Here is a 24,090-nt window from a genome sequence, read left to right on the forward strand (position 1 = left end):
GGCGAGATGTGAGCACTGGGGTACCCCAGGGCTTGGTCCTCGGGCCCGCACTGTTTAACACCTTCATCAGCGATTTGGACGAGGGGGTGGAAAGCACACTGTCCAAGTTTGCTGATGACACTAAGATGTGGGGCAAGGTGGACACACTTGAAGGGAGAGAGAGGCTGCAAATAGATTTAGACAGACTACAAACATGGGCAGATGAGAATAGGATGGGGTTCAACATAGACAAATGCAGGGTGCTGCATCTTGGGAGAAGGAATCCACAGCAAACATACAGGCTGGGGAGTTCCCTTCTTGAAAGCACAGAGGCGGAAAGGCATCTTGGAGTCATTATTGACTCCAAGATGAACATGAGCTGCTAATGCCAGACCGCAGCCAGCAAGGCCAGCCATACCTTGTCATGCATCCAAAGGTGCATCTCAAGCCGGTCCAGAGAGGTGATACTTCCCCTCTATGCAACATTGGTGAGGCCGCAGTTGGAGTACTGCATCCAGTACTGGGCGCTGCACTTCAAAAGGGATGTGGCCAGCCTGGAGAGAGTTCAGAGGAGGACCACCCGCTTGGTGAGAGGGCAGCAGGACAGGCCCTACGAGGAGAGACTGAGGGACCTGAACGTGTTCAGCCTCAGCAAGAGGAGGCTGAGGGGGGACCTGGTGGCTGCCTGCAAACTCATCAGGGGAGATCAACAGCAAATAGGCAGAGCCCTTTTGTCCCCAGCACCACCTGGGGTGATGAGGAATGAGTAAATGCAACACATTATAGTAACACAGATCTGGATGCAAACAATGATCTTGTGGCAGATGTTTCTTTATTATGATATGAATCAGTGCAAGAGGAATGAATCAGCCTCAGCAAGAGGAGGCTGAGGGGGGACCTGGTGGCTGCCTACAAGCTCATCAAGGGGGATCAACAGCAAATAGGCAGAGCTCTTTTCTCCCCAGCACCACCTGGGGTGACGAGGAACAATGGTAATAAGCTGATGGAGAATAGGTTTAGGTTGGAGATCAGAAGGCAATATTTTACAGTTGGGGTGGCCAAAATCTAGAACCAACTTCCCAGGGAAGTGGTCCTCGCCCCTACCTTGGGCAAATTCAAGAGGAGGTTGGACGAACACCTGTCTGGGGTCTTGTGAACCCAGCATTTATTCCTGCCTGTGGCAGGGGTCAGGCTAGATGATCTGTTCAGGTCCCTCCTGACCCTAGCTACTATGATACTATGATTAGCACAGCATTAGCCATGATGCACTAATGCTGAATAGAATTAGTCTATTGCGCATTTTGTATCTTGTGTTGACATGACCCGTGTGTGTTATCTCAGCACAGGAAAAAGCAGAATCACTTCAATGTGGCACTGCAGGTAGGCTAATTAGAGTTAATTAGACTGAGCACTATGCAAATGTAGCTGTGTTTTTCCCTTTGTGGAAAGCTAGTTTGGAGGTTTCTGAGCTTGTGGAAAGCGGGCAGTGAGGGAGGTGGGCTGTGGGCTGTGCCTACGGTGGGGTGGTAAGTGTATTGTAGGGCATGTGGGCTGTGGGACTGTACAGGGGCTGGAATTGGCTATGGGGATGGCGAAGAGGTGGACCCAGGAGATCAAAAGGTTGAGAGGCACTGCTGTTGAATATATTGTATTAGCAAGTACTAAATAAATGTGCAGTAGCCAAGAGTTACTGTGCAGTAGTGCCAGGTCTTTTAGGTGATGCTACTGTGTGGGAACCTAATAATACAACACAGTAGCATATTAGCAGTTCCATGGTGTGACACGTTACTGTGCAGTCTTTTTTGGCTACTGGGCAGTCAGCATCTCATGTAGACGTGTCCTATGAGAAGGGATCCCATATTCTGTTCCTTTGCCCCTAAAGTGGATGGCTTAGGCACACACCCTGACACATTCCCTCTCCTTGGGGACTGGAGGATCCTCTCATCTTAAAGAACTCTGACTAGTGAATTCCCAATCAAACTCCTACAACTTTTTCATAGCATGTGTATAGCAATATTATTTCTCTTCTCCTCTGAAGCATCCAGAAAAGGTCACACTCAAAGAGGAATCTTAGACTAGGGAGGCTGACCTGTCTGGTATTACAGTTCCTAAGGCCTTTTAAAGATTCCCTGCAATGGGCTTTTATTCTTTTATGTCTCTGGCAGTGCCCCAGAGAATGGATGCCCCTCCCTCCTCATCCTTTTGCACATGCAGGCTTTCATTTTAGGATCCCTGTTGCTCCTGTTCTGTTGATGAGGCTGAATGACCTTCTGTACTGGCAGTTGTTTCCTTTGCTGGGATGTGTTTCAGTTTTCCCTTTTTGGTAATCAAGAAGCTAATGTACATCCTCAGATCATGTAGGCAGGTGTGGGAACCTCAGGAAATCTTCAGTGCATGTAACTGGAGGGAAAGAGAATGAAGCCCCCAAACCATTAACGTCCTTCTGTTGCCAAATGTTGTGGTTGAGAGAGACTTGGGGATTAGCATCATATTTGGTGGCAACAGCAGCAGAGGTAAAAGAAGATGCCTTACAAAAAGGGTTATCAGGAGTAGTATCAGGCTAAGTAAAAAAATGTCTAGAGAGCTAATATCTTGAGCTCCTCCTGCCCTTCCCTCAGGCTTTCAAGTGCAGGGAGCAGAATAAAGTCTTCATGTATCTTGTACACATGGATATGCACAGAGCCTGCTTCATGCATAAAGAAAAAAGGAGTGATTGGTCTGGAAATCTGCAGCAGATGGAAGAGGAAGATGGAAGCTAGTGAGCTCGGTCTCACCCTGAAATCAGATGCTGGATACAACTGTGTGTGAAACCCACCTGTTTGCTTTTTAAAAAAATAATGAAGTTAACAGTGACAAAGTGTTTAGGAAAAGTTCCAGCTTCTCGGGCAGTATATAGGAAATGCAGTTGTGAAAAGTGCAGATCAGATGCTTTTCTCAGAGTCATAGCAGAGAGAAACTCAACTACATAACTTGCACTACACCCCTTAAAGGGATAGGTTTCATCTTAGTCTTATTTTTCTTTTGCAGCTGTTCCTCCAAAACTGAAAAAACTGAAAAGTCCAAATGTTCATGTGGGGGATAAGATTTCACTGAAATGTGAGGCTACTTCAGGGAATCCTCAGCCCTCCTACAAGTGGTTTAAAGATGGTAAAGAACTGAAGAAGAGCAAGGACATCCGAATAAAATATGGGAATGGAAAGTAAGTATGAAACAGGACTACTCTGTGTCCTTATAATTAAGCAATACTCTTTGTAAGTTGCGTACATTTGGCTGCCTGTTGCTCGCTATGGCAATTTTTTCAGCCCCCATATCATCTTGTGCAAGGGTCCTGTTGAAATTCACAGGCTAAGCTGACTGGTCTGGGTTGGCATTTGATATACAGCTGAAAAATTCCTGCATTTATAGCCCCTTTTGTCTAATTCCATCAACAACTTCCTAAATCTTATTTACAGCTTCACTTGGATATTCTGTTTTCATCTTCTTTTCTAAATTATTGTATAATATTGTATAGTGTCTTCTTGAATAATGTCTTTTTGAATAGCTGCTATGTTTTACCCACTTACAGGTTATGTACCAATGGTGAGTGAAATGATGCCTGTATAAATGATCTGTGCTGGATTAAAATGTATATGATACTTTAGATCTTCCAGATCAAAAGGACATATGTCAATGTGAACTGCTTATGTTTGAGATTTTAGCAGATAGGCCCTTCAAATTTAGGTACTGCCAAATGCTAGTGTAACTAATGAACCTGAAGCACTACAGTGTAATGTTGGCACCTTTCCCACCATGGATCCAGACATATTTGAAAATGTATGTCTTCATTTCAGGATTTTAAAATACATAGGTTAAATGTAACCTTCTTTACTATATCTGATACAGTATACATTGCAGTAGGGTACTTTGGCATTGTTATATTCTGCATAGCACATTCCATTGAAAGATCTCAAATAGTAGAGGACATTACCCAGTTAAGCCTCTCCTTGTATTTGTTCAGAGTAGGTAAGTATTTTTTCCATTTTTCACATGAGGAAGCTATGTCTCACTCAGAAACAGAGGTGGGAAGGAGAGATGAGAATACAGCCCGGATACCTGGAAGGGGAGAAAAACAAGTCTCAGTCAGATGGCCAATGATAACTTTGAATAAATGTCAAAGTGGAGATATTAGTTGAACAACCACACCATCAGCTCCTTCTCAGTTAGTATCTAGTATTCTACCCCCCAATATTGGAAACTTTGTTTTTGATTCATCCCAGTAATATCAGAGCTAGAGTAGGGGAAAAGAGGACTCATAACACAACTAAGAAAATACAAGTCTGGTACAATCTCAATACTGATGAGCCCTAAAAGGTATTGGCTGGCCTCCTGGTTGAGGTAAAGGACACATTAATTTGTGGACATGGTTTTTCCAGTGTATCTAAGTGGAAAAAATAGAGGCATCTTTCTCTGGTAATTGTATTCATGAGATGACTTCAGACAGGGCCAGTGCACAAGTCCAGCTGGCAAAATAGCAACAAAACTCATTTTGGATTCTCCTTCCTGGTTTCTTTAGATCAGGACAAAGCTTTTTGCATGTGCTTCAACAAGCCTTCCCCATTTCTTTATTTAGAATCTGAGTGGACTCCTAGCCTGGCTGTTGGAATTAGGTGGGATTAAAGGGAAAGGGTAAAGTGGCACAATAATCTTTTATACTCCACGCCTCCTCCTCCCCTTGTAATGCCTGGATGCTGACTGTCAGACATTAGGCCTCAGGTATCAGCTGTCTTTCTCACTCAGGGCCTTGCATGCTCCTCCAAGATAATGAGAGCACATACATCACTTTGAAGGAATCTAAAAATCAATGCCCCAGAGTGTATTTTCCCCCCAAACAATCATTGGCTTGACAAAATACCCAACTGCATTAATTTATATAGCAATTTATTTCATACTGTAAACTAAATATCTCCTCTTTGCTTACTGGATATCCAGCCTCACTTTCACTTCAGTTAGATGTTCTACTGTGTGGTAAGGACAGGAGGTTTTGATCTCTCTTAGCATTCTGTTAATTATTTTGCATAAATCTGCCATGCACCCTTCCATATCATACAACACTGAGGAATCCCACATTTTTATACATCTTCATTGTTATGCAGCCCTTATTTGGTCTTCCAGTTCATGATCCTACGTTCTGTATTCATTTTCTGCGTATGAGAAGATAAACAGTTGTATGGCCCATTTAATGGTAAAGCTGCTGAAAATAAAACAGGTCTCTGTGATATGCTACAAAACTAGGCAGACTTACTGTAAGGTAACTGATCTACATTTGGTGGGGACAATTCTTAGTACATTTAACAAAATATGTCTGTTCTCTAGTATTATCAGCCACCCTAATAACTAGTACCATTTGACATAATACTTCTGGGGCAAGTCACTTGGCTTCTTCATGCCTCAGTTTCCTATCTGTAAAATGGAAATGATAACACTGACTTTCTTTGCAAAATGTTTTGACATCTATTAACGCAAAATACTTTAGAATTTATTATAATATTATTATCTATGTTGGTTTTGTTAGCAAACAATTCCCATATAAATGTTAATGGGATCATGATGTCAGACAGTAAGTCTACCTGCATCCGTTAGTGGAACATGGGTTTATTTATTTTATATTATGGGAGCATTTGATGTAAAATATTTTGCTGGATACTTTCCTTACATGAAAATATCAAGTTTCAGTTCCCTACGTGACTGAACAACTGCCACCAAAATTGGAAGTAACTATAGAGACAGAATAGGAGACAATAACTGTGAAAAATGTTTTTTATTGGGAGAGAGTAGAGATGGAGTAACAGAATGGGGTAGCCTGTAGCTGCCCATTGGTAATAATGTAGCCGTCTCATAATCTCTCTCTTTTTTTTTTAAATAAAGCAGTGTTGATATTGCATGTAACACATTATTATGCACTTTACCACACATATAACTTTGTATAGTTCAACATAGCTGATGAAGAAACAGACCTTTAGATCATTTTGAAACCTGAAAGATAATTTTCTGTGAACACATGCCATAGATGAGTGTGAAAAATACATCTATTTTCATTATAGAATTTATAGGGTGTCCACGTTCAAAATTATAGAGTATTAATTTTCAAAATTAAAGTGACTAAAAAAATCCATTATAAAAGTTTTTTAATGTGCTCAAATGGCTGAGTGTTGACAACATGAATTTTGAACAGTTTTTATCCTATGTATTTTAAAGTCACCTCAAAATTATTGGTTTTAATTTAATCACAAAAAGATTAGAATGAATTCCTCCATATAGAAAATTAATTGGTGAATAGAGGGTTTTGAATAGAACTGTCAACAGAATCATAGAGAAGTAGGACTGGACAGGACCTCCAGAGGTCATCTAGTCTAACCACCTGCCTGAGGCAAGATCATCCCTATCAAAACCATCCTATACAAACCACAATATAAACTCTACATAAAACTACCTTGAACCCTGGCACAACACAGACCTATCACCCTAAGCTGCCACAGGTAAAGCAGGGGATCCATGGCAGCCAATGTCCTGCTTCTGTGAAATGTTGTTAACATTACTGAAGAGATCCTGCATAGAGGGTCATGTCCATGTTACAGAGGAAGGCAAAAACCCCCACAGTCCATACAATCTGACTATGGGTAGAAAATTTTCCTGACCCCAAATAGGGTGATCAGTTTGTTCTTGAGCAGAGCAATCTCCAGTTTTGGTCCCAGCAGGAATTAGCACACCCCAGTCAAAATCCTCAGCCTCGGCTACAACCAGCACCCAATGCCTCTGAGTAAGGTTTAAAAACACCCTAACGTATGTAGTGGAAGGTGGAGGGTGGGCGGGGGGAAGAAGGGGAGGGATGACAAACAGCAGTGTCCCGAAGCATGGGAAATATCTATAGTAGAGCATAGGCATAGTTATTCCTAGATCATCCCTGACCAGTGGCTGTCCAACCTCTTCTGAACCCTCCCTTATACCACAGTATATGCACTTGAGCTGTAACCACCCCCTAGAATCATAGAAAGTTAGGATTGGAAGGGACTTCAAGAGATCATCTAGTCCAACCCCCTGCTCAAAGCAGCACCATCCCCAAATAGATCATGCCAGCCGAAGCTTTGTCTAGCTGGGTTTTGAAAACCTCGAAGGCTGGAGCTTCCACCAACTCTCTGGGTAACCTGTTCCAGTGTTTTACTACTGTCCTAGTGAGAACATTTTTCCTAATATTGAATTTAAACTTCCCTTGCTGCAACTTGAGATGGTTGCTCCTTGTTCTGTCATCTGCCACCACTGAGAACAGTCCAGCTCCATCCTTTTTCAAACCCTGCTTCAGGTAGTTGAAGGCTGCTAGTAAGTCCCCTGTCAGTCTCCTCTTCTCTAGACTAAATAAGCCCAGTTTCCTGTCTTTCCTCATAAGTCATGTCCCCCAGCCCCCTCACCATTTTTGTCACCCTCCATTGGATTAACTCCAATTATTCCACATACTTTCTGTAGTCAGGGGGGCCCAAAACTGAACACAGTACTCCAGCTGTGGCCTCACCAGTGCTGAATAGAAGGGAATAATTACTTCCCTTGACCTACTGGCAACAATTCTACCAATGCAGCCCAGTATGCCATTAGCCTTCTTGGCAACAAGGGCACACTGTTGGTTCATATTCAGCTTATTGTTCCCTGTAAACACCAGGTGGTTTTCTGCAGAGCTGCTGCCCAGCCAGTCAGCTCCCAGCCTGTACTGGTGCATGGGATTGTTCTATCCTAAGTGCAGGATTTTGCACTTGTCCTTGTTGAACCTCATGAGATTCCTCTTGGCCCAATCCTCCAATTTTTCTAGATCATTCTGAATCCTAGCTGTACCCTGCAGCATATCTACTACTTCCCCCAGCTTGGTGTCATCTGCAGACTTGCTGAGGGTGCACTCTATGCCATCCTCCAGGTTGCTGATGAAGACATTGAACAAAATTGGCCCCAGGACCAACCCCTGGGACGCTCCACTTGATACTGGCTACCCACACTTTCCCATATCCTCCTCTTGCTACTGACATACTTGTAGAAACACTTCTTGTTACCCTTCACATCCCTTGCTAGCTGCAACTCCAATTATGCTTTGGCCTTCCTGACTTCATCCCTTTATGCTCTAGCAATGCTCTTATATTCTTCCCTAGTTATTTGTCCAAGTTTCCACTTTTTATAAGCTTCCTTTTTGTGATTTAGTTTACTGAAGAGTACCCTGCTAAGCCAACCTGGTCTTCTGCCATACTTGCTAGTCTTTCTGCACATTGGGGTGGTTTGTTCCTGACCTCTCAGTAAGGCTTCTTTAAAGTACAGCCAGCTTTCCTGGACTTCTCTCTCTCTCAGTCTTGCTTCCCAGGAGATCCTGCCCATGAGTCCCCTGAGTGAGTCCAAGCCTGCTTTTCTGAAGTTCAGGGTCCTTACTCTGCTGCTCTTCATCCTTCTTTTCCTCAGGATTCTGAACTCTGTCATTTTGTGGTCACTCCTGCCCAAGTTGCCATCCACTGCTATATTCGTCACCAATTCTTCCCTGTTTGTGAGCAGGAGGTCAAGAAGAGCATGGCTCCTACTTAGCTGCTACTTAGCTGGCACTAGGAATTTGTCCCCAGTATGCTCCAAAGAGTTCCTGGATTGCCTGTGCACTGCTGTATTTCTCCCCCAGCAGATGTCAGGACTGAAGCCCCCCATGGGAACCAGGGCTTGTGATCAGGAAACTTCCATAAGCTGTCTGAAGAAAACCTCATCCACTACTTTCTCCTGGTCTGGTGGTCTATAGCAGACCCCCACCATGACATCACCCTTTTTGCTTTCCCCTCTGACCTTAACCCAGAGACTCAACAGGACTATCTCTAGTTTCATATTGGAGCTCTGAGCAATCATATGGCTCTTTTACATAACTCCTCCTCCTCATCTCCCCTGCCTATCCTTCCTGAACAGTCTGTACCCATTCATGACAGTGCTCCAGTCATGTGAGTTCCCACCATGTCTCTGTTATTCCAGTCACATCATAGTTCCCTGACTGTGCAAGGACTTCCAGTTCCTTCTGCTTGTTTCCCAGGCTCTGTGCATTTGTGTACAGGCACCTGGGGTAACTAGTTGATTTCCCTGATTTTGCAGGAAGTATGAGAACACCTCCTTTGTTGCCCCATCCTGTTTGCTCTTCCTCCAGGTCTTCCACTTCCCCACTTACCCTATATCACTGTATATGCACACAACTAGTATATGGTTATATTAATAGGAATACAGATGGTTATGTAGAAATTATCCATGAATATGAAAGGTATTGACAAAAGCCACTCACCTATTCTGTCTGTCTTAAGCACCTGTGAGCCAAATTCTGTTTCTCTTTATGTGTCTAAATGGCAGTTTTCTAGCTTGTAAGTGGCATTTTTGGCTGACACATAAGTACATGTTGGAGTGGGCCAGTAGGGGGTGCTCCTGTGCTGAGCCACCCACCTAACTGTGCCCAACCACCTTCCAGGCTCTGAGTCCCTCCCTGAGGACACCTCGCATCTGGCCAACACTCTTCTTGGAGCACACCCACTAGCCTGGGGGTAACGCTGCCACCACCTAGAGTCTGGACTGATCTGGGAACTGTGGCCTCTGGGAAACACAGTCCTATTAGGCCTTGAGAGTGCTTGACCCACTACAAGAACTTGGGGTGCTTCCCTCAGTCTGAAGCACAAAGAGTGGTCTCCCTTAGTCAGACGAACCAAGAGGACCCCAAGACATAATGTAGACCCTCTCCCAATAAGTCTCCCAGGACAGGTACAAAGGAGAACTTTATTGGTTACAAGAAGTAGATTTGGAATAGGGTACAGGGTAAAGTAATATCAGGGAAATCCCTTAGAGCAAAGTAGCATGGTAGCCTTTGATCACACATCTGAGTTACTGCAAGCTGTATATCTATTTAGATCTCAGGTAGCTTACTCATGAGTATCATCCAGAGGCAGGTGGAGATTCCTTCTGGAGGCAGGCAGTTCATTGATCATGAGTTTCAAGAGAGAGAGTGAGTTTCAGATGGTCCAGCTTCTCTCTGTGAGTTTTCATCATGGCTACCACCCATCCTCCTGGGCTGTCCTTAACTTATATAGGCCTTATGACCTCATTTACCTGATCCAATGAAGGCCATCAACTGTTGGCTGCCAGCCAACCAATTTGAAATGCATCACTGGTTGCCGGGTAGACTGGCAGGGTCTTTAGCCCCCTCCCAGGCATGTTGGCATTCCTTAGAGCAATTGGGAACTTAAGCCACCCACCCAGGTATGTGATGCCAGTCATGTAGGCAGAGGGAGCAGCTTTCCCCCCTCCATCAGGAATTTATCCAGTTCAGGTTACAACTCAGGGTCAGAGGTGTCTGCCTTCTGCAGTGACCATGGTAACCAAATTGTCAGATAGCAGAGTTTTGGGGAGAGACAGAGATGGTATTCTGCCACACATGTAAATCCTGAAAAGCGTAGCCACCCAAAAATCCATGACCGGAGGTGTTGGTGCGGGGATTGAAAAGAGGAGGATCACCATTTTATACTTTACCTCCCATGGTTGAGTGGTTAGGGCACTTGCCGAGGAAGCTAAAAATACAGGTTTTGGGCCCCTTCACCCAGAGAGACCTTGGTCCTATGCCTCTCTAATGTCTCAGCACAGTGCTGTTACCACTATGGCACAGATTAGGTCTGATCTGGTCTGCTCTCTAGTGTTAGTTCTCAAGCTGTCTCCCTGAGCAGGCAAACATGGGTGATTTGTGGGGCAAGAGAAAAAGGACACTTGCCAGGCAAAGCAGTTCTATTATCTACCCTCATTTTTCAATGGGAATCTGAAGTATAATGACTTGCCAAGGTGATATAGGAAGTCTGTTTTGAGGCTAGGAATTGGTCTGCCACGTCCCAGGCTAGACATGCCTCCTCTCAAGCAGAGACCCTCCCACCTACTGTCGTATGTTCCTTCTTCACTCCTTGAATGCAGACCCATTTTTCCACCTATCTTGGCACCTGTGCTGAGGCCAGATTGCTGGCATAAGATTATTTCCTACACCAAAGCTGTGCCCATGTATCAAGGACTGGCATCTGGCCACGTCCCTGCCCCTGCTTCATCTACAGAGTAGAGGGGTGGGGCCAGCCTTGCTCTCTGAAGCTGAGAGCACAGCCCGGCCCATGGCTGTAGAGCATGCTGGGATGCTGGGGGACTCTGATTTAGTTTAAACCAGGAAGGGGTCTGGGACATAAGGTCCATAAACTGGTTTGACCTCAGTCAATTAAGGCTGATACTATATTCAACCAGGTTTATCTTAAACCATTTTTTGCCATTTTGAAACTGGTTGATGTGCACCGAACTTCTGTTCTGTTACAGGTTTAAACCAGTTTCTGATCACTTAAACTGGTTTAAGTGTAACTTCTGTCCCTAGCATATAAGGTGTTTCCTACTTTCAGTTAATAATAGAAGAACTACCAGGTTACACATGAAAGCTGGTCTTGCAGTATTTACAACCCATTTGAAAGGTGGCAGTCCTGGCAAACTCAGCTAAGAGGCCTGACTGGTACAGCAAAGAATATTAACTGTGTCAGAGCCCTGAACCATGTTTGTCACTTGATTCCTCTAAGGGTGATAAAAATATAAGGAAGAACCAATCCTCTTTTCATAGGACACTCCTGTCAAATAAAATTTTTGCAATTACTAGTTTCCATGGAAACAAATTGGCTCATGACCAGCTAGTGACAAGCTGGTAAGAGTGCTTCCTTCTGACGAAATAAAAGTTCCAACATAGACACTGTAACAAGCCCAAATATGAGTGTAGCACTATATCACAGATTTTAGGTCCTCTTACAGAAGAGAATCCTCTAGCCCACAATGCACTCTGGCAGCCTGTCCATACAACCACTTTCCTACTACAACCCTGTACTTCCTTCCTTCCTATAGAAGAGCCCCATGGGTAAATTATGCATTAATGACAAACCCTTTTTTCAGGGCTGATCACTTATACAGAGCCAGTGATCCTAGTCCTGGAGTGGTATAAAGACTGATTGTAATAGACTTACCCCTTGCCCTAAGGAGGAAGCCACCCCCCTCTGCCTGGTTGTCACAGGATGTAGAGTAAAACAATGGCCCAGGGCTCTGACTCAGTTCATACTCTTTGCTGTACCAGTCAGGTTTCTCTGAGTTTGTTGGGACTGCCTGTTTTCAAATGGGTTGTAAATACTGTGAAAGCAGCCTTCCAGGCCAGGGTGGTGTTTTAAGCACCTCCCCAATCAAAGTCGGGTCTGCCCTCCCCACAGCTTCCCTTGGCCACTGCGGAAGGGAAGGGAGCGCTCACTCTAGCGCCCCCTGGCTTCTGGCCTGAGCCACTGCCAGCATGTGCCTGCGTTTTGGGAATCAAATGTGGATGTCTATTCACTTTCTTGCCAGTTCAGTCTACACAGGTTAAACTAACCTGCAAAGATTGAATCAATTCAGGCTCAGACTTTTTGAATGTCTGTACTTAGCCATAAGCAACAGTGTTATAACCCTGGATGAACAGTCGGGGAGCTCTATATTTGTATGAACTGACCTAATGTATTACAAATAAAAAAATTCAAAACAGTTCCCAGTGGGGGAGGGAGAGAGACCCAGAATAGGAGACAGGAGAGGCCAATATCTGTCACAGCAGACAGATTACCAGGAAGCACACCAAGGAACCCGGACAGTACTCCACTGGAAGGTGAACCCTGTTCCCATTCCAACATATGTACCAATATAGCTTAGGAAAACGTCTTTCTGAATATGGCAGTTGTTTTGACCCTGTACTAGTAGCAGGAATGCTTATGGCTGAATGTCCAACCTCATCAATAGTAAGAATAAAGTTGGCATCCAAATAATCATTGACTCTTTTCTCTTGGATTCTAGCAGTGTGGGGTCTCCTAATATGTCCTTGGGCAAAAGGCTTAGACTTCTGTTACCTTTTTGAGAATAGAGATGAGAATGGGAAATATTAGGAAAACCTCTATTCATGCAGAAAGCACATACTTCATCTATAGAGACTGGCTGAGGGAAGAACTCATATGGAATTGAACCTGTTACTTAGAATTTCTACCAGTTAATCTCCATGGACTTTTCAGTCCCTTGGAATATATCTGAGATACTGTAGGATGTGAAATCTGTTTAAATCTTTATGATTGTCCTAGAAATATCTTATTCTAATATTATAAAAGCCTTAGTCTGTCTGTCCATAACACTTTAGTTGCACTCTGGTTGGTTGTCTGAAACAACCAATCAGAGTGCAAGTGTTCGGACAGGAGCTGGCAGCTGCACTGCAATGATGGGGGTGACGGAGCAGGGGGTGAGCCCCTCACGGCTTGACGCAACAGCAGTGACGGATCAGGGGTGGGGCGTGAGGCCCCGGCTCTGGCCCAAAGCAGTGGCGGAGAGGGGGAGAGCGTGCGCGGCCCCAAACCCAGCCCAGCCCAAAGCGATGGAGGGGAGGGGGAAGACAGCCCCGGGGGGAAGGGGGAACCAGCCCCAGCCCGACCCCAAGTGGCAGAGAGGAGTGGGGAGTGGCTCCGGCCCTGGTCCCGAAGCGGCAAGGGGAAGGGGGAGAGCAGGCACAACCCCAGCCCCAGCCCAGCCCAAAGCATCAGGGGTGTGGGGGGGAGCAGCTCCAGGCCTGGCCCCAGCCAGGGTGGGACAGGAGGTGGACACAGACCTCTGTCCCCACCCATCATTCTTGACAGGCAATTTGCTAGTTCTTTAAGAAGAGTGATCCAGTGACTAGAATATGGGAATTGGAGCCAAGAATCCCAGATTCTGCCCAAGCTTGGTTTCCCCACTTGTAAATGGAGCTCACACCTTGCTGCTTTGAGATCTATGGATAAAAAGTACCATATAAGCACAAGGTGTTTTTAAAATTTCCATCAATCCTTCAACTTCCCCAAACTAAATAGACTTTTGAAATGGAAGAGACTCATTATGAAATAGCATTTATTGTATCGACAGAATAGCAATTACCTCTGAGTCAGATAATCAGATTTCCCATCCATCATCCTTCTTCTTTTTTTAAAACCTACATGAGCAACCTTCTGGTGCCACAGGGCAGGAGTGTCATTTTTTTCAATAAGTTTTTGCTAGAGGGTGGGGAAAAATCCTGATTCCTTACTTTTGAACTGCATGTTCCATCACTAATTAGGAACAGGCTTGGACATGCCTGCCTTGCGCAGAAAGGAAACTTATATCTTGGGTGGAAAAAGTTATTGGCTGGTGTGTTATTTTCTGCTGTATTTAAATAAAATACTATCAATAGAAATGTAGAAAGGTTACCCAGAAAGAAGTAAACACAATAGTCAAAGCACCACAGAGAGAGTTATTCTGTCTTCAAAGTAGACCCTGGTCAGAGCATGTGAGATCTTATCTGAAGCACTAACTCAAATAAAGTTAAGGTTGAGTTAATGTACTCTTCCTGCTTTGCTGAACAGTCATATAATGACCATTGGTTGAATGTGGAGAGTTCACATGCATCTGTGAGGAAAAACTTTGGTTGGCTGTTTTTTCTACTGCAGTATATTATTGCTCATGAAGAGCTCAGCCGTGAAAGTCATCTTCATGTGGATCATCCAGGGAAGGCCAGAGGAGTTCTGGGTTAAATTTAGTTTCTGGTAGCATACTTGTTCTGAACACATTCATAATCTGTGTCCAATGTATCTTTTATTTTTAATTAAAATAAATCATTGAGATTTTAAACTTTGTCCATCACCAAGTTAAAAAAAGAGATTTAATTTGGGGCGTCTTCTTGGGGGCATTGTCCTACATGTAATAAGTTCAGGCAATCCTTCTGTTACCCTGTAAATGAACGGAAGGCACTTCTTTTTTCTTGTTTTGGAGAAGTATTCCACCAGGTAACCAAATCACTATTTGGCTAAATTCATTACCTAGGTCAGTTACTGTAATCTCATCATGTTATTCTCAGCTGCTCAAACTAGAATGTATATAAGCAGGTTTTAGGTAAAACAGAACATACTAAAGGAGAATGTAAAGGTTGTGCTATTTTAGGATAAATGAATGCGTATATCACTGAAAAAACCGTACATTTTAATAAGATTGGAGCATTAGGGTCTGATCCTGCAAAAACTCACACACTTGAATGACTGTACACATGAAATAACATAAAGGGGTTGTTAATCTTTTAATTTTTCTTGGATTTCTTTGGCTTTGTTCTATCATTGGAATGGTGTTAAATTCAGAAATCCCACTAGGCAAAAACATTGCCCTGCCTGGATTTGTCTGCCTGGCCACTTTGGCAAAAGAAGCTTTTCACAGAATGAGATGTATTAGGAACTTTTAACTGCTGTTATAACTTGGCTCTGCCTGCTTCTTTTTGTGAACTGAACTTGGGTTCATGAAAGCTTGTGCTCTCTCTCTTCATATATATATAATTTAGTTAGTCTATAAAGGTGCATATTTACTCTGCTTTCCAACTTACTTCATAGTAACCAAGCTAACTACCTCTCTCTGCGTTTTCCTGTGCAGTTTCTACTTACTTTCAGAGGTCACATTCCTGCAATGCATGCCAATCTTGGATATGCAGCTTAAGATTCTGACATGTAACAAATCTGTTGGCCTAAAAATTACATGAATGGTTTGAAATGACACAATGACAGTTTTCCTCATGATTTTTTTTGTTCTGCTTCTGACCCTCTTGCTATCTAATGAAAGGGATATAAAGACATACAAAGATACAGATTGAATCACTTATCTGCAGAGTTGCAATAGCATGCAGACAGCTGATGTACTAGGCTAGGGGCAGACATTCAAAAAGCCTCACCCTGAATTAATTCAACCTTTGCACATTACTCTAACCTGGCTAGGCCAATCGGTTTTGTAATCAGAGAGACATCCCAGATAAGCATGCACATGCTTGTAGTGGCTCAGGCAAAAGCTGGGGGGCACTAAAGCAGCCTTCACTTGCTTCCACAAGGCTAAACTGCAGGGGGTGTGGCCAGGCCCAGGCAGGACTCTGATTATTCCCCCTCTTCCTAAGCAGCCCAGCAGGGAATGTGTATCACCCCCATACTCAGTGTTTATCAGCCCATTAAGAAAACAAAGCCTCTCTCCATTAACTAATGGAGCTCTTCTTAAACAGCTCTTCCAAGGAAGGACATTAAGCTAACTTGTTAATTAGCTCCAAAAAGCTTGTCTGCCTGTCCTCTCCCACAGCACAGACCATAGCCATCATGTAGTATGATAGCTAATCCTGTGGTGCCTGTGTAAGGCAGAGGGGAGGGGGAAATAATCCCTGTTTAGCAGGGAGAAGCCAGGCAGATGCTCTGTGTCTGCAAGTCTCTGCTGGAGCTGCAGCCAGGGAGCAGAGGAGAGGGGCCAACCCTGCTGTTGAGCAGAGAGCCCCACCCAGCCCAGAGAGCATGCTGGGATGCTGGGGGTGCCTGGTTTATCTTAAACGAGCAAGGGGTCTGGGACAAACATTGCGTAAACCGGTTTGACTCAAATCAGTTAAGTCTGATACTACATTCAACTAGGTTTATCTCAAATCAGTTTCAGCCATTTTCAAACTGGTTCATGTGCATTGAACAACTGTTCTGTTACAGGTTTAAAGCAGTTTCTAATCACTTAAACTGATTTATTTGTAATGTCTGTCCCTTGCCCTAGAGTCCACAACCAACAGAGGTAGGGTTCTATACTTACAAGGGTATGGTGGCTGTAAATGGGCTGTCTAGCGTGCTGGTTTCTGCAGGTGGGATTTACTTCCTGAGAAGCTCCTTAGCTAGTCTTCCCAAATAAAGACTTTGAGCAGCAGATAAGCAAACAAACAAACAAAACTAAATATTTCTTCCGTGTTCCAGGCACTAAGTGGGGAGTGCTTTGCTCTGACACCAGCTCAGCAGCCTGGCCCCTTTTTGGTAGCAGTTTGTTCGGCACACAGCTTGTCTCCTATCTACAAACTGATCTGTCACCATTTGCTATCTTTCTGCTCTCTCCCTTCTGGCTAAATTCCTGGTGCTACACTCCCTCAATATCCAAGTGTCCTGCAGGCTGGCTTTCTCGGTAGGGTATCCCGTTCCCCTTTAAAGGGGCAGACTACCCTGTTATTCATAGATTCACAAATTCATAGATGCTAGGATCGGAAGGGACCTCAGCAGATCATTGAGTACGACCCCCTGCCTAGGCAGGAAAGAGTGCTGGGGTCAGATGACCCCAGCCAGATGCCTATCTAGCCTTCTCTTAAAGACCCCCAAGGTAGGGGAGAGTACCACCTCCCTTGGTAGTCCATTCCAAATTTTGGTCACCCTTACCATACCGTGAAGAAGTTTTTCCTAATATCTAACCTAAGTCTGCTCTCTGTCAGTTTGTGACCATTGTTCCTTGTTACCCTAAGAGGCGCCCTGGTGAACAGAGCATTTCTGATTCCTTGCTGTGCCCCCCTAATTAATTTGTAGGTGGCCACAATATCGTTACCCAGCCTTCTCTTATGGAGGCTGAAGAGATCCAGGTCCTTTAGTCTTTCCTTATAGGGCTTGGCCTGCAAACCCTTAACCATACAAGTGGCCCTCCTCTGGACCCTCTTGAGGCTATCCACATCCTTCTTAAAGTATGGTGCCCAAAACTCAATGCAGTACTCCAATTGCGGTCTGACCAATGCTGCGTAGAGGGGAAATATCACCTCCTTGGTTTAATTTGTCATGCATCTGCTGGTGCATGATAAAGTGCAGTTAGCTTTGCTGATGATTTCATCACACTGATGACTCATGTTCATCTTGGAGTCCACTATGACTCTGAGATCCCTTTCCACTTCTGTGCTGCTGAGAGGGTCATTTCCCAGCCAGTATAGTTATAATACATAATTATAACTACCCTTTGTGGGCCATGTTATAATGGCCTACAAGGCGTAGTTTGTAAACCTCAGAAAATTTCAAATTGGTTCTTATTTGCAAATCACAATAGGCCAATTCCTGTCTAGAACTCTGCCTCCAGAATTATGAGTCATTCTTATTATAACAAAATAAATTACTCCCTGCCCACAAATAATGGGGCTGTGGTCTTGCTTGTACAGCTCTCTGCTCTGGTATGAAGGCAAAAATCAACACCAAAACAGCAGGGGAGTTAGAATACCAATAAAGATAAATTATTTTCTAATTAAAATTGGAAACAAGGAAAATTCATGGGAGCCCCTCGGCAGGAGACACAATATTTTTGCAGGGGTCTTCATACTGAGATTTTGAAATAAAGACAAAATCTTATTTGATAATGAATCTGGGAGATAAATTGTAGGAATTGCAGGCATTGCTATTCTCAAGTACTGGTGCTGTAGTAATAGTCAGGAGTCTAGAAAAATGCCATCTTTAAGGATTTGATCATGAGCCACACAATATTTGGTGTTTCTTGTTAAAGCTCAACTGCAGAAAGCACTTTTATTTTTTGAGTATCTGCTTTTTATTTAACAAACAAACAAACAAACAAACAAGTGTGATAACTGCTTTCTTAGCCAACATGCCAAGGACTGATCTGAAGAACTTTGGAAATGAAAGCATGAATCACTAAAGTATAAGCTAAAAGACCAAATCTTGCAAGTTGGGACTGTAACATTCTCTGTGGAGTAGGCACAGAAAGGAGCCTGTCCCACATGCTCACCAGTTGCAGAAGAAAAGCTTGAAAACATGACAGGAATTCTTCAAAAAGGTTCAAAGCTCAGGGCATGTCTATACAGGTTGCTTGATGACCTTAGGTCTGATGCCTGTAAAATAAGCCTGGCTCACTCACTCCCCCTGGGCATATCAAAGACCAGTGCTAAAACAGAGTAGACAGCTTGTAATGGCCTTAAGTGCACACTGTGGGGCCATACTCAGGCCCTCTTCTCAGGATATCCCACGAGTGGTGTTAGAGAAGTCTCAGTCTACTCAGAAGAACTTTGTCAGTCTACTCAGAACCGTTAGCTGTTCCAATGCATCTATCGATAAGAGAATATTTGCCAGCACACCTCAGAAGGAGCAAGTGGGCATAGCTTATTTTGTCAGTGATAGACTTGGGGTCAGTAGGGAAACCATACCGATATACAAAGCAAATAAAAAGAACCCTAAAGTAATTCATTAAAAATCGTGTGACTTCTGAATTTTTAATGCATAGGGTTGACAGTACCATTGGCAGAAGGCATAGAGCAGGGGTGGGCAAAATGTGACCCGTGGGCTGGATGCGGCTCACAAGGCCATTCTATCCGGCCCATGGGGCACCTAAAAATTTTAGAGAATTAATATTTAGATGCCCCTGGCTGCCTGTCATGCGGCCCTCGATGGCTTGCCAAAACTCAGTAAGTGACCCTCCGCTCGAAATAATTGCCCACCCCAGCATAGAGAAAAGGGCTGTGTTTTTTCCATGTATCACAACACTGCTGATATGAGAGCAGGTTTCAATATGAGAGCAGTTTGGGGATTCCCAGACTTCTGGTGCAGTTTAAATCTTATAGAAGCTCCAAAGAGGCAGAGAAGCTATTTTAAAGTGCAGTTTTCTTCTAAAAAGATAGCAGACATGAGACAATTTGAGTTTCCAGCTTTATGGTCCCTCCTTGGCTCTGTACAAAGTGGCCTCCATTTATAAATATGCAAATAATTTCTTCCTCAGCCCTGCAAAGTCATCCTAAGATCCAAGAAATCTACTATGTGTCATGTCATCAATGGGAGAGATTCTGCAGGCCCAGTGCTGCCCTTATTTACCCCAGTGCAACTCCACTGCATTCCATTCATGTCCTCAGTGGGCACGTCAACACTTGCAATTAATGTGCCTGAATTTTCTGCGCAGAAAATTCTGGCTCATTAAAGCACTCCCCAGCACACAGCTACACATGTGTCCCCATTGGGAGTAAATTGAGCCCAACAGGAGCAGCACTGTCCAGGCCTGCTTCTTCCCTGCTCTACCCCCCTGCAGCTGCCTAGGGGACTTCAGGCTCCCCTGGGTGTCAGCCTTAGTCTGGCAGGGGGAATGGGGTCAGCCCTGAGCTCCAGAGGGTGAGGGGAGCTCCTCAGTGGACAGCTCCGTCCCAGCCAGTGGAAGATTGGGTTGGCCCACAGGAAGTGTGGGGGGGGGGAGCTGTTCCACCTTGACAGACAACTCCATCCCAACTGGGGCAAGATCCAGATGGCCCTGAGTCGAGCTGGGCGGACAGCTGCCTCCTAGCCACATGTAGATCAGGACAGGTCCCAATCTCCATGTGGCTGGCAGGCAGCATCCCCCACGCTGGAACAGCTCTCCCAGCCATGTAGAGATTGGGACAGGTCCCAATTTCCACATGGCTAGAAGGCAGTGTCTTGTGAACTGCGACAGCTTTCCCTGCCCTCTGTAGCCCCCTGCTGCCTAGACTTATTGGGAGCAAATTGCTCCCAGTCAGCATCTACATATGCAGCATGGCACATTAGTTAATGCATTGTTTTTCTAGTACCTGTATCTATAGGTACTAGAAAATGAGGTATTAGATTAATATACTGCGCAGTAATTGCTGCATACATGTAGACAATGACAATTTACTGTGTATTAGATTAGTCTTATGCACAGTAAAGTGTGTCATGTAGACGCACCCCGTGACACTAAGGCAACCATCTTGCCATGCCCTTCTGCAGTCCAAGGCTCTGCATGCATTGCTCTGCATTCTATCCATTGCTCTGTAGTCCAAGGCTCTGCATTGTTCCCGAATCTACATTTTTATTGAAAGGGAGTTGCATTTCTAGTGGTCATGTCCAAGAAAAAAGCCTACAAAATTTGTAAAACCTTATGGGGAAGAGTAAATAAGCTGACCTGAGCAGACTAAATAAGACAAGAAAACATACACTAGGCCTGTGTGAAGTGGCTAGTATTCGCTTCGGATTCAGCCAGTTTGGGGGACAGTGATTCAATGTGGTGATTCGAATCATGGTCCCAATTCTATTCAGCCAAATCAGCCAGACCAGGCCCATCCCACACTCCCCGGCAATGGCTGCCCCAGCTCCTGGCACTTAAAAAAAAAAAAAAAAAAGCCCTGACTCACAGGGTGTTGCCAGGCGGAAGGGGGGTGATCCCTAGTACCCCCCACTGCCCCACACTACATGGAGGGCTCTGCATGAGCCCCCTGACCCCCCCCCCTCCCTGAGCCCCCAGCTCTGACCTTTTAAGAAAATAAAAACCAAGAAAACCCCCAGATTCACCAGCTCCTGCCAGCCGGGGGTGATCCCTGCTGCCCCCCATTGCCCTGTGCCACATGGGGGGCTCTGCATGAGCCCCCAGAACCCTGAGGCCACTGCAGGAGTGTTAAGTCCTGGGGCTTTTCTCTGGTTGTTTTTTTCTTAAAGGGCTGGAGCTGGCTTGGGTGGGTACCCGTGGGGGTGCTGGGGGAGTAGAGGAGGGGTTGGGGGGGCTTGTGCAGAGCCCCCCATGCAGCATGGGGCAGCAGGGATTGCCGCCCCCCCCCCCCCCCACAGCAGCACCTGGTGACCACCAAGGCTTTTCTTTAAAGTACCGGGAGCTGGGGCGGGTGGGGGCAGCCATGGGGGGCTGGGGGAGCAGGCAGGGGAGTGGAGGGGTCGGGAGGGCTGTCAGGGGTCCCTCCATGGTCCCCTCCCCTGCCCCTAGTACTTACCAGCTTGGAGTCTGCTGTAGCTCCCTTCTGCAGCCACTGGGGACTGCCCAAATCATCAAAGCTCTCCAAATCTTTTCTGAGGATTTGGAGAGCTTTGAATTGATTTGGACCTTTAAAATGGTCCCCTTATTTGATTCAGATTTGGAGCTTCGGATACCGAATCGGGCCGAATCTCCTCTGAATCAGATCACCACCCGAAGCTTCACACAGCCCTAACATATAGTTGTGTTTGCACATTAAAACACAGAGGCTTTCTTATAGGAATTTCAATTATACTTGAACTTCCTGCAGATTTCCAATTCCCACTGCTTGAACCACAGCAACCAGTTGCCTGCTTTCCAAATTTAGGTCCAGCTTACCTTAAAGTGCATAGGTCTCTGCCTCTTCAGTGCATTTCCTGAGATATGATTAATGGAACAATTTAGGACAGGGGAATATGGAGCAGGTTTTAGTGATGAACAGCGAAAGTAGGTGCCTGGAGCAATGGAAGAGGAAGGAAATTAGGTTAATTTAATGTGATTTTTTTTTTCTTGACAAATCCACATTGGTTGCTATTGACGGCCGAATCTCCAAGTCCCAATTGAATTAGGAGATCCTTTAATCTCTCTGAATCGAATCAGAACCCTCCAAAGTGATTCGAAGAGATTCAATGATTTGGACATAGACACAGCTTTATATGTTTTTTCTACATACCTCAGGGTACCAGGAGGCTCATGAGTGTTGAGATGCTGGGGCAGATGGAGTGTCCTACAAGAGTGCAGGGGGGTTCCCAGCATGCTCAGCAATGGACCCAGAAGTGGACCAGAAGCACTTCTGGTCCACTTCCAGGTCTGCCACGGAGTGTGCAGGAGACCTCCCCCCAGCTTGGCGACTGGTGCCTCCTGGGTATAGGAGGGCACCCAGGGTCGCCCCTGCAGCTGAATGCTTCTGATCCACTTCTGGATCCACCACCGAGTGCGCGGGGGACTCCCCTGTGCTCCTGTGGGATGTTCCATCTGCCCCACCATTTCAGCATTCATGAACCATGCCTGGTACCTTGAGGTATGCAGAAAAAACATTGAAAGCTGTGTGTATGGCCAAATCTCTGATTCTCCGAATCAGAATCAAATCTTCAGATTTGGATTCGGCTGAATCGAATTGGGACAGCGATCGAAATCAACGACTCGAATCACTGTCCCCCAATGTGCAAGCACCATAGAAAATAATCAGTATATGAATAAATCTATATTAGCTCATTTAAAAATAAAGTAAGGTTAGAAAATGACAATGTGGAAAAGGTAGAAAATGTTAAATGCTTAAGGAACAATAGTCACTGAATATTCAAGGCAAGAATTTGCAGTGCTAATATATCCCTGTTGAGCCTGCATAAAATAAGGCATGAAAGAAAATTTTGAGAAACCTTAAAATTCACCTTTATAGCACAGTTGTTCAACCTGTCTTTTTATTTGGATGTGAATCCTGGACACTCACAAAGGCAAATGGAAAAAGTCTGCACATGTTTGAAGACAAAGTGCTAAGGAAAATATTGGGTGCAGGACAAGAAAATTATGTATAAAGGAGAAGACATAAACAACAGCTATTGGACCTTTCCAAAAAAACCTGATGTTTTGAATGAGATAAGAGTATGGAGAACACAATGTGCAGGGCATATCATGAGAACTGACATGAGAAAACATATGTAGAAGATTTTGGAAGCTGAGGTGGAGGGTATCAGCCCTCAAAGCAGACCAAGACAATGTTGGGAAGATAAAACATAAAAACTGTTCTGAGAGGTACAGGCAAAAATATGACAAGGTGGAAAGAGGCTGTGCAACATAGGAGGAGATGGAAGGCTGTAGTTAAGGCCATTATAGATCCTTGAGGCTTATGAGACCAGAGAGAGATTGTACCATAGAATAATTCAAAATCACTGTAGTTGTATCATGTATGAATTAGAGCTTGTATGTATAAAACTGTCCCTGTAGCTGAGTAAAAACCCTGTGTAAGCCAGAGTGATAGCCTGCTTGTCGCAGAGCACTAAGGTGCCTGCTCCTTTAAGGGCAGAAACTGCCTAGGGAGAGGGCCCTAGCAGTCGGGCAGGAACCCCACAGGTGCCGGTTACCATGGCAGCAGGCTAATGGAAGAGTTAGCCTGCACCTGTAGCGGGTCAGATGACCGGAAGAGGCAGGTACTTGGGCACATATAAACCCTAGGGCTGGGACTAGAGAGCAGTTCTCTGTCAGCAGCCAAGGGGGAAGGAGCTCTCAGGGAGGAAGCTAACCAGAGCTGCTTGACTGCCTGTTCTGCTTCTAGTAGGATTAAGGGGCTCCAGGAGCTCACCAGATACCCTGGCCTACAAGTCACTTAGTGCTGGGGGGAAGTGTGACTCTTTTAAAGGAACAGAGCACACCCTGCACTGCTTATATTGTGTTATAGTCCAGGGTCTCATATTTTGATTTCTGTTTATAAACCAATGGATCAGGCTGAGGCTAGTGGGGAAGGAGGAGGCCTCATTAGGGGCCCACTACAGTGTGGGGACCCCAGCG

General features: G+C 44.9%; 1 protein-coding gene across 1 annotated transcript in view; it reads left to right on the forward strand.

Annotated features, from left to right (window-relative positions):
* Positions 1-24,090, forward strand: part of NRG2 (neuregulin 2) — a 371,803-nt gene that overhangs the window by 236,238 nt on the left and 111,475 nt on the right. The window contains 1 exon segment of the mRNA XM_059733428.1: positions 3,007-3,178. Within this exon segment, the coding sequence (XP_059589411.1) occupies positions 3,007-3,178 (172 nt within the window).

The sequence above is a fragment of the Alligator mississippiensis genome, chromosome 9 (assembly GCF_030867095.1).
Source record: "Alligator mississippiensis isolate rAllMis1 chromosome 9, rAllMis1, whole genome shotgun sequence".
Taxonomy (NCBI): Eukaryota; Metazoa; Chordata; order Crocodylia; family Alligatoridae; genus Alligator; species Alligator mississippiensis.